Genomic DNA, 12,508 nt, shown 5'->3' on the forward strand with positions numbered 1-12,508 from the left:
GGCTGCCTGGAGTGCTATGTTGAGTAGGATTCTGAGGTTGTTTCTGCACTAGCAGGAAGGAGTCATGTGATGAGTTCACAACGCCTGCCTAGGACCTAGAGGAGGGGAGAGTAGCGGTATATGTGCTCAGTAAATGTGGTCCCTGCCCAGGAGAAAACCACTAAATAAACCCAAAGATATAGCCTGGCAAGACTTGAAGTATCTTGTTTACAAACCTGATGTGGCGGAACGTGAAACCCTGCCGACCAGTAGAGGGTCATTCCTAAAGAATAGACGTGCATCTGCCCAAAAGAAGAGTACATGATTAGATTCCAATCATCTCTCTTATTCCATGGAAGAAAAATACAACCCAATTTCCACATGAACAAACACTGTTGTCTGGCTGGTCCAGCACCATCTATAACTTCCTTGACCCTTGTTCCCTTCTACTTCAGAGGCTAAGCCAGAAATTTGCTTTCTAGCAGAAACCATGACACTCAATATTGGTGAAAGGCGTGAGAGAAATATGTTAGGGGGCTTCTGATAAGGTTTTTGCTTTACTAACAAAAGGACACATGTGACTGGCCCCACGCTTTCCCCTTTGTACCTGCCTTGAACATTGATGTGATTAATACATGGAGTCTTTGCAGCCATTCTGTGACAATGAGGCAGCAAGAATAGGATAGAAAACCAGCCACTGGGGAAGGTAGAATGGAAATACACAGCCTGGATCCTTGATGACATGAATTGGCTGCTGACCAATCCCTAGACCTCTTGTTAAGTAACTAATAACCATATATTTGGCCCTGGCCATTGTATTTTAGGCCTTCTGTTTCCATGACACATTGTGGTTCAGCCTGATTAAAAAGCACCGTATGTTGTCAAAAAGCAAAATGGTATCATGGGAAGAGCATTGTCTGACATCTCTGATCCTCGATTTCATGATTTAAAAATGAGTATTCCGCCTGAATTCTAATAAAGATCAAGTCAAAAGTACCCGAAGATGGTAATATTAACTATTATTATTGTTACCATTATTGTTATTATTGGACATAGAGTACTTACAATATACTAAGCTTTGTTCTAAGTCTTTTACCCATTTAAACTTATTTAGTCCTCACTGCAATCCTGTGACGTAGTATTTGAATTGTTCCCACTTGGCTACATGACCTCTGGATTATACCAGTCCTCAATCAATGTCAGTTGGTTTTTATTGTGGGGCTTCTATTATAACTGACAAGGCACATTTACCTTAAGATCTCTCTTCTCAGGAAATGGTTTTTGGGACTTTAGAAGGAAACAATGAGGTAATGAAACATTGTATGTAAAAACACACAGTTATTTGAGCCACCCACTGGGTTTAATATAAGTGGTTTTAGTTTTTGGTTTTGGTTGTTCACATCCTCAAGGTCAAGATGTGTTCAATGTCACCTGTGACAACTCATTAGCTCTCATCTTTGTTTGAAATTATATCCTGAAACCAGCTCCCATCCCTCAGATGAATGTGCATAGATACCACGCAAGAAAGTTCACAAGCTGCACCTCCATTTCCAGAGAAAGGACCCGAAGAGTGGGGGCTTGGTAGACAGCCACTTCTTTCTCATTAACCCAACAAGTTCCCAGAACCAATTGCAGTGACTGCCACCTGCAAGGCTGGTCTTCCCACGTGGTTAGCACGACGGAGCATAGAGACTCAGGGAGCTGCAGGGACTGAAGTGCAGACAGGGCTCCAGCATCCTGAGCACTGCCAAAGGCACCACCCACACCTGGGAGCTCACGTGGATTCCAATGACTCTGTCTAAAAGTGTCTTAGGGCGAGGCCTTGGCCACAGTGACAAAAGGTTTCATCCAAAATTCTAAATTCAGCTCATTGGTAGATACTGCCAGTAGAGGGTTGGTGAGAAGCACTTTGAAGGCAACTCCTGGCTCAGTGGGAAAGAACACCATGTTTGATTGGTGATGTCTGCCATGAGCACGGGATGGGGTACTGGCAACACAGATGACTTGTAGTTAGAGACCTGCTCACACCTTCCACCTGACCTGCACCTGGGACTAAGATGCCAAGTAGTTAGGGAATAGAATATATCAGTGTACTGTTTAGGGCAGATGTTGGTCTGAAGAAGGGGTCTGGGTACACCCTCCCAGCATCAGAATGAGGCCCAGGACTGGGGGAGGATTCTGAGCACAGCCTGTCCAGGGACCCTTGTCCTAGCTCATAGCTGCCCAACCAACCCCTCATGGACCCATGCCAACTTGGATGAAGAGAGGAGACTGTAATGAATGGAAAAGAACAGTGATGAACAGAACTAAGTGTTAGAGATGCTGTAAGAGATCAAGTAACCTGGTCACTCTGCCTCCTGGCCTAATAAACAGGGCTTGAGGCTGGTGGCTCTGGCCCCTTAAAGCCCACTCCACTTGCCATGCTTCATACACCTAGAGCGCTAAACCAATGTTTGGTTAGTTCAGAGCTCAGTCCCTCTCCTGCTGGATCTCTTCTAGCTCACACTCACTCTCATGTTCCTGGCCAGGTCTCAGTAATACATTTAGCCAGTTCTTAACTCAACCTATTAGCCTTGAATCTATTGGAGTCCTCGTGCCTTTGCCTGGAGGAAAGTGTGCAGGAGGGAGGAACATATTACTTTCCAGCTCAAAGATGCTCCGGGCAGAGGAGTGACTAGGCCTTCACAAGGTGCTCAATGGAGACCAACCTGCAATCGGGAGGGTGATGCCTGATCCTCACCAGTGAGTGCTGGGATGGTCAGGGAAGGACCCCAGGAGCACTCAAATTTGTGTTACCTCAGGTACATCAGAAAGTGGAGCCTGAGGCAAGGGTTAAGTGCAGACCCTTCATTCAGGGGTTGCCTTCATCCAGGGCAATGAGAGTGTAGAGAAAATGGGAAGGGAGACAGGGACCAATGTGATATGCAGGGTCAAAATGCTGGCCACCTCCTTGCCACAAGCAACAGAGCACAGCCTGAAGTGCAGCAGACAGGGCTTCCTAGAGCTCAGGACTTCTCTAGAAAGCTTGCAAGGCTTGCACAGCACAAAGCCATCCATGAGAGAAAGAGAAAGGAAAACGTATCCTCTTAGTTCCCTCCAGACTCTCATTTACCACTGGCTAAGTTTACCCCATAAGAAGCTAGCTCCCCTGCATTCTCAGGTTGCATTGGCATGGTCCTTTAGCAGTCACACAGAAATCCCAGTCCCAGGGCTCAAGATGTGACATCTTAGCTGAGTCCAGGGCATAGGAGGCAACTCGGTGTAGGCGGAGCCAAGAGACCCAAACAGACCTGAGAGGCACCCAAGTCTGTGTCCCATCCAGGAATCAGTGATTCAGCCCAGGGGTCCCGGCTGTATAAGAAGGTATGTGGGCCTGGATGCCAGAGTGACTTCCAGGATGTCAGCGGGGAGGGGGTGCCGGAGCTGGGGTCAGTGGAACTGGAACTCTTAGACCTTCAGTTTTGTGAGCTGCCTTAGAGACATGTGGACCCAGATAAACCAAATCTGGAAGCCACCAAGTCCCCATTCTTTGCCTTCCAGAGCCTGGAGGGAAAGCAGCTCCCATTCCATGATGCCTCCCGAGGGTAGCAGCATTGTCACATGTGCACTTTTCTCATGAAAGGGCGAGGAAGAAGAAACAGAACTCTGAGAACACCCACCGTGCCCCACCCAGTGCTGTGTGGCTACCTTGCATCATTCTCTCCTTCGAGAGAATTAAAATTCTCTTTGAAATAAAAAATGATGTTTACTGGAAACTTTTGCTGTTCAAAAGCAAAACATGTCCATTGCAGGAAAATCAAAAATCTCCATTGATGTTGTCATCCAGAAACAATCACTGTAGACACTTCGGTGCATGTATTTTTAGAACTTCCTCTCTGTCTCTCTTTCATTCTCTCTAACCAAACTTGGATAATATTACGTGCGCATATATTGAATTTCTTTTCAAGTCATTAAATAAGCTTCTACAGACTCATTTTAATGCTGTTTTGTCTCATATCCTCTCCCACTGACTATTTAGCTTGTTTTCAATTTATCACTAATGTCAGCAGTACAACAATCAGCATTGCTGCAGCTAAATTTATCTTTACTTGTGCCTTGGAATAGATTCCTAGTTGAGGACGTGCTGGGTCATTTTGAGGTGTCTTGCTTCATACTGCCAATGGTAACAATGTGCCAGACCACTTAACCACAGCTTTTCAACACTTCTTTTTGAATATTGATAATAGCCTGATCAATTAAGCCACATTAACCCCACTTTACCAGTGTAGAAATTGGGGCTCAGAGAAGTGGACTTGCCCTTGTCCATGAGCTAGTAAGTTGCTGACAAGACATCCTGGGAATAAAACTCTTGAAACCCACTCTGCTTTGGTGTTGAGAACCAAGCTCTGCAAGGCTGAGCTGGGAGCTGGGGAGGCTGCCGCTGGGACAGACCTTTATCAGGGCACAGGACTCAGCAGCTGCAGAGAAGCTTCACAGCTTACCTGAGACACATCAGGCTGCTCATCCTCGCTCTGTTCCTGTAGCAGTTCAGGGGCCTTGAAAGGAGCAGCCTCTATGTGAGAAACATGGCCTTGGAAAGAAAGGCTTCCAGTCGCAGAAAGCAGGGCTGACCAGGGGCAGACCACATAGTCCGAGGAATCTGAAACCAAGCCAGTGATGGGGCTGTAGAGACAGAGCTTCCATCTGGGGGGCCAGCATGGGACTGTGCCCAGCAGGTGCCTGGCAGTACCCATCTCTGGGACTGAATGTGAGCAAGACCCGGAGGAGACATGGAACAGAACAAATTCAACCCTGATGCATAGTATACTAAAAGGTGGCTGTGGCCACGGCCAGGAAGTTACCACCTGCACCTAAATTCATCCGTGGCCCAAGAGTCTCAAGGTAAAAGGTAAAGAGAGGGTCAGGCACACCTGGAATTTAGCACAAGCCTGAGTTCTCTAGAGACAGACCAGGACCCAAGGCAGCTGGTCTTCTGGGAGCCCTGTAGCTGTTCATCAGAACCTCCATGGTGGGGAAGAGGGAGAAGATGATACTGAAGGCATAGGTACACAGCCTTCTCCATCAGCCCACGCTGGGACCCATCGCCCTCACAGAACATGTGTGATCTTTCATGCCAGCAGCCTCTGCTACATGCACTGAAGCCCCCAAGCATGTGTAATCTCTGAGTTGATACTTCAGTGTGGGCACTCAGCGTTTGTTCTGGAGCTTAATGCCTAGGAGCCCCAGAGTCATCCTTGGATACTGCTGCCTTAGGTCTCTCCTGTACTGAGAGCAGTGTGCAGCTTTCTCATTAGAGGGCTCTGAAGAGACACTGCAAGAGGCCTTATCTCTCCCGCAGTTTCCAGAGTTTAGTGCAAATGTGAGGCCACCTGGTGGTTGGGCTCTGCACAGAACACATGCCCAAGACATGAGATCCCTTGGCCACCTCAAGGCCTCAGCTAGACATATGACCACCTTCTCCAATCTACACAGGACTCTAGTGGCCCTCCTGCCCACACCAACCTCCAGAGAGGTGCCTCGCCTGAGCCCACCTACACCCCAAAGGGTCGCTCTGACCCCCACTTGCAGTGCGTGCTCTCCACCTGGCCACCGGTGGCTATTGCCTGGGCCATGACTGCAGACCACCTCTGGCGGGGCACACCAGCAAATTCTACCATCATCATGGGCTGCAAGCACAGCGCCTCCCACAGATCTGAACCCCAAACAGGGAAGGGGGCTTCCCTTCAAAGTTTCTCCCTCACTGGGTACCTGCCCTCAGCCTTAGGAGACCCAGTAGCATTTTCTTTGTCTTTTTCTTTTTGTTTTCTTTTTTTTTTTTTTTTTTTTGAGACGGTGTTTCGTGGTCTTGTCTCCCAGGCTGGAGTGCAATGGCGTGATCTCAGCTCACTGCAATCTCTGCCTCCCGGGTTCAAGCGATTCTGCCTCAGCCTCCCGAGTAACTGGGACTATAGGTGCATGCCACCTTGCCCGGCTAATATTTTGTATGTGTATTTTTTGTAGTAGAGACAGGGTTTCACCATGTTGGCCAGGCTGCTATTGAACTCTTGACCTCAGGTGATCCACCCCCGTTGGCCTCCCAAAGTGCTGGGATTACAGGAGCGAGCCACCACACCCCACCAGCATTTTCTTATGCCTTACAGTTGTCTTTAAACACAGTTTAATAATTCTTTCTATTAACCTCCCCTGTTTAGAACACAGGGTAGGTCTGTCTTTTTTTCTTTTTTTCTTTTTTTTTTTTTGAGATGAGTCTTGCTCTGTTGCCCAGGCTGGAGGGCAGTGACACAATATTGGCTCACTGCAACCTCTGCCTCCTGGGTTCAAGCAATTCTGTCTCGGCCTCTCAAGTAGCTGAGATTACAGGCGGGTGCCACCACACCCAGCCAATTTTTTTTTTTTTTTTTTTGTATTTTTAATAGAGACGGAGTTTCACCATGTTGGTCAGGCTGGTCCCAAACCCCTGACCTTGGGTAATCTGCCCACCTCGACCTCCCAAAGTGCTGGGATTACAGGTGTGAGCCACCGCGCCCGGCCAGGCCTGCCTTCTGATGGGGCACAGACTAGTGCGACATCTGGTGGACAGAGTGTGGGGGTGTCCTGGGTGACCACCCCATGCCTCTCATCTCTGGTTATGCCCAGAGACAGTCTATGTGCTGTTAGATGCACATAGCACTGCAGCCACTCTCTTCCTAAATCCTCCCAGCTTTGCATGCCTGGAAATGCTGCAACTCCAAGGCGGAAGCAAAGCCTTTCTTTCAACTCTGCCACATGGCATGGGTCCAAGAGATAGGCCTGCCCTCCCAGTGCAGCTCCAAGGGTGGGTGCTATTCGTCCACTCATTCTAATACCTCAGACTAATCACAGATCAAGAAGCAACAACCTTGTTCTGTGCCCTCAGAGGTTGAAAAGAAAAATGTTTTTTTAAAAAAGCAGCAGCAGCCAGAACTGTATTAGTGTGGGAAGCTTCACATACAACCCCCTGTGATTTTACCGCCCCAAACATACTCTCTTACCGTTGCGGAGATCTTCTAGGAGCTGCTCAGCGGCCAGGAACAGGAGAGACCAGATTTCCTCCTCAGACAGAGCTTCACCCCTGACCTGCAGGGCACTGGCCAGTGTCACAGAGGACAGGCTCATGCCTACGATAAAGACATGCATGTGAAAGGGCCCCTGTAATGTCCAGGAACATGTCCGGGCCCATATTCGCCACTCTGGCCCAGCCAGGCATGGTCTGGCCACTCCCCGTGCACCGTGCACCCGCACTGTGTTTTCATCACCTAGGTCTCTGGGGTCAGGCAGAGAGCCAAGCACACAGAGGAGTTAAAGAAATGTTAACTGGGGGACTGGCCGGGCTGGCTGGTCAGTTTTCAGTGAATGAGTAAACAAACAAATTCTCATATGAAACGTTAAATGAATAAATAAATACATGAATGACCAAATGAAGCATGAGAACAGCACCTCCCAGCTGGGCGCAAACTGTTGCAGAGAGTAACCTACACCTGGGTATTATGTGGCCTCCTCTCCTTCTCTCTCTGGGGAAGTTAGCTAACATTTTTGCCTGCAATACATGATTCACATCTTTCATCTCTGGCTGCCACATGCAGAGTTAGATTTGGTGCCAGTACCACCCCTTTCTCCAGCACCTGCCTGAAGTGCAAGAGCGACTCACTAGACAGAAGTATAAGCTCCACATTTCAGAAAGGGGCAGCCTCACAGAGAAACTGGAGGAGGCTGAAGAGGGCTAGTCTTCTCTTCCCACTCTTCTGGGAAGCAGGGCCTTTAGACCAAAGCTGATGTTTAAATGCCCGTCTCCCTGACAAAGCTGCCACCCACTAATCTCCAGAGACCCAGGTGCTGGGTGGCACAGGAAGAAGCCAGGCAGGCTTTTACTAATCCATTTCCATCCTCATTGATCTTTCTCTACAGCCAGAGCTCAAGCAGGGCGGGTGTGCAGTGTGGGGCGCTAGATGGGGAGAACGTAGAGGCCCCCCATCCCCCATTAGCACACTAATCCAAGATCTATCCCCCAGTTGCCCACCTCCCTGCAGACACCTCTGCTACCAGCCTCCTCCAGCCTCAGGAAGAGAGGCAGGTTTCAGGAGAAAGAGGCTTGGTCTGCCACCTCTCCCCGGGGCAGGAAGGGAGGTGCAGCAGGACCCCCTCAGGAAGCTTGACCTGTGAGCCGTCACTTATCACAAGCAGTCTGTGAAGAAGGAGTATTGTTTCTATTTGCAGACAGGAAAGAAGTCCAAGGTAATCAGATAAAAAGTGATGAATTCGAAGCTGAACTCCAGGCTCACTCTCTTTTTATTTTCTTTCTTTTCTTTTTTCTTTCCTTTCCTTCCTTTTCCTTTCCATTTCTTTCCTTTTTTTTTTTTTTCTTATCTCCCCTCTCATTTTAGAAACTGTTTGAGATTTATGGACTTGGCATTTCTATTCCACCACATTTTTCTAACTCTCTATAGCCACAGTGAAAGGTTGCTTATTAACGATAAGAAGGGGGAAGAACAAGACGATGATTCTTATACGAAAAATCTCTAAATCCCAAAATAAAATATTGAATGGGTGGGGTTTTTTAAATTGCTTTATGACTAGACAAAAATGCATTAAAATCTTCTAGGCTGGTATGGCTAGTGAAGACCATTATTTCAGTACAATAATTCAATGGAGGGAGGACAAACTTTTCAACAAATAGTTCTGGATCCATCATGGAAAAAAGCTGAACATGGGCCTAAACCTTGCACCTTATGCAAAAATTACTTCAAAATGAATCATAGATTTAATATAGAACATAAAGCTATAAACTTTCATGGAGGAAAATGGGGGGAAATATTTAGGACTCATCACAAACAAGGACTCCCCAATAAAATGAACAGCTGATTTCTCACCAAAAACCATGGAGGCCAAAAGGCAGTTGGATGACATATGGTCTTAACTAGCCATACCAGCCTTGAAGACTTAATGCATTTTTTTCTAGTCACAAGGCAGTTAGAAAAACCCCACCCAATATCAAAATACATTTTTGATATAATATCAAAATGCTTGGAGGGGAGGCTGTCAAACAAGAATTTGGTAGACAACAAAGCAATCAATCCTTCAAAATTGAAAGAGAAATTAAGACCTATTCACATTAACAAACATTGTGCAAATTTGTTGCTAGCACACCCTTCCCTCCGAGAAATCCCAATGGAGTCCTTCAGACTGAAATGAAAAGACGCTAGACAGTAACCCAAATCCACATGACGAAATGGGAGCACCAGTAAAGATAATAACATAGGTAAATGTAAAAGACAATAAAAATGTATTTTGACTGGAACTCTTTTTTCTCCTACAAGAAGTTTTTTAAAAGGAGCATCCAACATCTGGAAAAGCACATAACTGGCCAGGTTTGCCAATCAAGCACCCTTCTTTTTAATCAAGCACCCTCAAGCTAAGAGTCACTTGAGGCTTGAAGTTGCTGTTTTTGTTATTGGAAGTGTCAGGATCACAACTTCCATATCAAATATAACCATGATCCAGGAATCAATGACAGGAAATTACTCATCATCCTTTCAATTAAAAAAAAAAAAAAGAAAGAAACCGTTGTCATGCTTGTTCCAATGCACAAGCATGATCCCCCCAAAGAAGGAAACGCATGCTTTCCAGTTTTCTGCACCAACTCCCTGCCTGACCAACTACAGTGTTACAGTGGAATGTTATGATCTGTCCACAGTGGCAAGTTGGTTCCTGGAGAGTGTGGGAAGCCTGGGAATCATCCAGAGCTCTGAATTTCCCTGGCTGGCTTCGGGACTACAGCGTGGGTTACCAATGCTCTGCAAGCTAGCAGGTAGGCCAAGATTTGTTTTGCTGCTAGGCAAAAATGCAAATTCCTTTTCTTGACCTGAGAGGTCTGGCAGGCAGATGAGTCTCACCCACCTCTCCAACATCACTTCCCACCTCCCTGTCCCTTGCTTACCTCCCTCACCATATTCCTCCCTCACCATGTTCCATCACACTGGGCTTGTGATAGATTATGAAGTAAGGTAATTCTTTACACTAGCCCACCAGCCCTCAAGAACCAGCCTGGACTCACAATTAACATTGTTATCTCTGTGTGATATTGTGAATACTATTTCAAAGCCCACTGCTACTTCCTTGAATGACAATACAAGCTAATACTTCCATAGCATTTACTGTACGTCAGGCACTGTTCAGAGTGCTTTATGGGCTAAACTCATTTAAGCCTCATGACAGCCTTCTGAAATAGGGCTACCATCATGCCCATTTTAAAGATGAGGAACTGAGAGGTTAAATGACTTGGCCAGTGTCACACAGCTTGGACTTGGGTTTATGCTCTTGGTCTCAGAGGCAGGGCTCTTCCCCACCATATTACACTGGCTGTGGAAATGCTGTGAAGCACTTTATGGGGCCTATAATCTCAGGCTATGAAGCAGTCATTAGCCTTTAGCCATCACACCAAGATGCCTCTGAGCTTCTCTCCAAGTTTTTCATGGTCTAGTGGGCTGCATAATGCACTGAAAAGGTAATCATTAACTATGTAAAGGATGCAGGGATCCCACTGCATAGAGAGACCTGACAGCGAGGATGTTCTGGGAAAGCATCCAGTCAATGGGCATTTTGGGGGGCCCCTCCACAACGCTTATCTCTCATACACCTTCCCAGATCTCAACTACGTGGACTGACCCTCTATACTGACTCCACTATCTGAAGGCTTCGAGGCTCATCTAGTAGCATAGAAGTCTTCTTTGCCATTTGAGACCCCACTAGCCCATCCAGAGCTTCCTTGGGCCCTTTCCAGTGAGTTTCCAGGCTGAGGAGCATCCTATCTGCTATCCTGTTTTTGTCGGCCTTAGCCTGTAGCAGCCCCTCTCCCTGGCCTACCTCGGGCTAGAATCTTTTTCCCTGCCCTTGATCTTTAGTGGTTCCACTTGGGCCTCCCTCTCCCACGTGCCATGGCAACAGTAGCCCTCAGCTTCATCTGTGAGGCTGTCCCTACAGGCTTCCCTCAGTCATTACTACATTTAATAAATACTAGTCAAGCACCTAGAATATTCCAAGCTCTGTATTATGAGTAGAATGAGGAACAATGTTAATAACCTACCCTGAGAGTCATGGGGTGGGCAGAGGAAGACAGCCGATGAGAAGGTAAGCAAATAAAATAGTTCTGTAGAATGATAGATTATGAAGTAAGAAAAGGCAGTGCATGATTACAAGTTTTTGGTGTGGGGGACATCTTTGCTGAAGTGGTCAAGGCAGGTACCTCCAGGAGGTGTCACTGAAGCTGAGATTCGGAAGTTGAGAAGGCACCAGCCATGGGAAAAACTTCCCAGGTAGAGGGAAGAGCAAGCACAAAATCCCAGTTTGGCAGATTCCAAGAACTAAGAGAAGCCTGCTCATGGTGAGGGAGGTGAGGATGATAAGCCAGGGGTAGGGAGGTGAGAGGTGGAGTTGGAGAGGTGGGCGGGCCCCATCTGCCTGCAGACCTCTTAGGTCAAGAAAAAGAGTTTGCATTTTGGCGTAGGAGCAATATAAATTTTGGCCTACCTGCTGGTTTGCAGAGCACGTGCAACCCACACTGCAAAGCCAGGAAAAAGCTTTTTGACACTGGCTTGTGGCTGAGTATTAGCTAGAAGGAGGGGAGAGTTCCAGAGGGCTGGATGCTAACACCTTAGCTCATCTGATGTTCATCAATCCTGTAAGTGGGAATGGTTTTAATCAAGGGCAAGGCTCACATCTGCTCCCTGCCCCCCCACCCAGGAAGAACCCTTGGGTCCCTGTTCCCCAGAGAGCTGCCCAGTTGATCCCCGAGTGTCAACTGCAGGGATCAGCCACCTTACCCAGGTGGCACACCATATGCATTAGTTGCCAAGATATTTTGCAGCATTTGTAGAGTGCTGGCTTTTGAGGAAGTAAGGATCTCTGTTACCCCTAATTGTACATTGTTTGACTGACTATATAGTGGCTTTTGAACTGTGAGATTTTGGTCGCATTTTGGTATTTTGTCTTCGTTCATCTCCCCTCCCCAACTCTCCATCAAGACACCACCCATGATCTCTGGCCTTCATCTGTGACTGGTTAGCGAGATTGACAACTCTCTGGAATGTCCTGGAGACACTCCTACATTGGGACAGAGGTTGGACCAAGGTCTCAGAGGTCTCTAAGGACCTTCTCAGCTCTGGAGCCCAAGGTGCCACGGCCCAGGAAGAGAAGGCGTGGAACCAAGGAAAGCAGAGGAGGCCTTGCAGGATGGGGACGAGTCACACGACTCCTGGCCTGATGGGTCAGGGGACCGGGCCACTATCTCTCCTTGGGACACTCCTTGTTTCTCCAAACTCCTGGTTTGTCCTCACCTCCTTGGCATTCTTTCTCCCTCTCACAGTCCCTGAAATGTTGTCACTCAGGATTCTATTTGAGGCCCTGTATGGTTTCCTGTGGCTTCTATAACAAATTACCACAAACCTCGTGGATTAACACAAGAGAAATTTATTATCTCACAGTTCCAGAGACAAGAAATCCAAAATCAGTTTGACTG

At 47.3% G+C, this 12,508-nt stretch overlaps 1 protein-coding gene across 2 annotated transcripts in view; it reads right to left on the minus strand.

Annotated features, from left to right (window-relative positions):
* FRMPD2 (FERM and PDZ domain containing 2) overlaps positions 1–12,508 on the minus strand; it is a 127,839-nt gene that overhangs the window by 97,024 nt on the left and 18,307 nt on the right. Inside the window, exons 2-4 of one of the 2 annotated variants that reach the window (XM_023230174.2) lie at positions 6,990–7,115; positions 4,461–4,618; positions 216–281 (exon numbers count right to left, since the gene is read on the minus strand). In XM_023230174.2, the coding sequence (XP_023085942.2) occupies positions 216–281; positions 4,461–4,618; positions 6,990–7,115 (350 nt within the window). Of the gene's footprint in view, positions 1–215; positions 282–4,460; positions 4,619–6,989; positions 7,176–12,508 lie in introns of those variants that run through there. The other variant, XM_023230175.2, reaches the window with a different exon arrangement.

Source organism: Piliocolobus tephrosceles, chromosome 9, assembly GCF_002776525.5.
Source record: "Piliocolobus tephrosceles isolate RC106 chromosome 9, ASM277652v3, whole genome shotgun sequence".
In the NCBI taxonomy this organism is placed as follows: Eukaryota; Metazoa; Chordata; class Mammalia; order Primates; family Cercopithecidae; genus Piliocolobus; species Piliocolobus tephrosceles.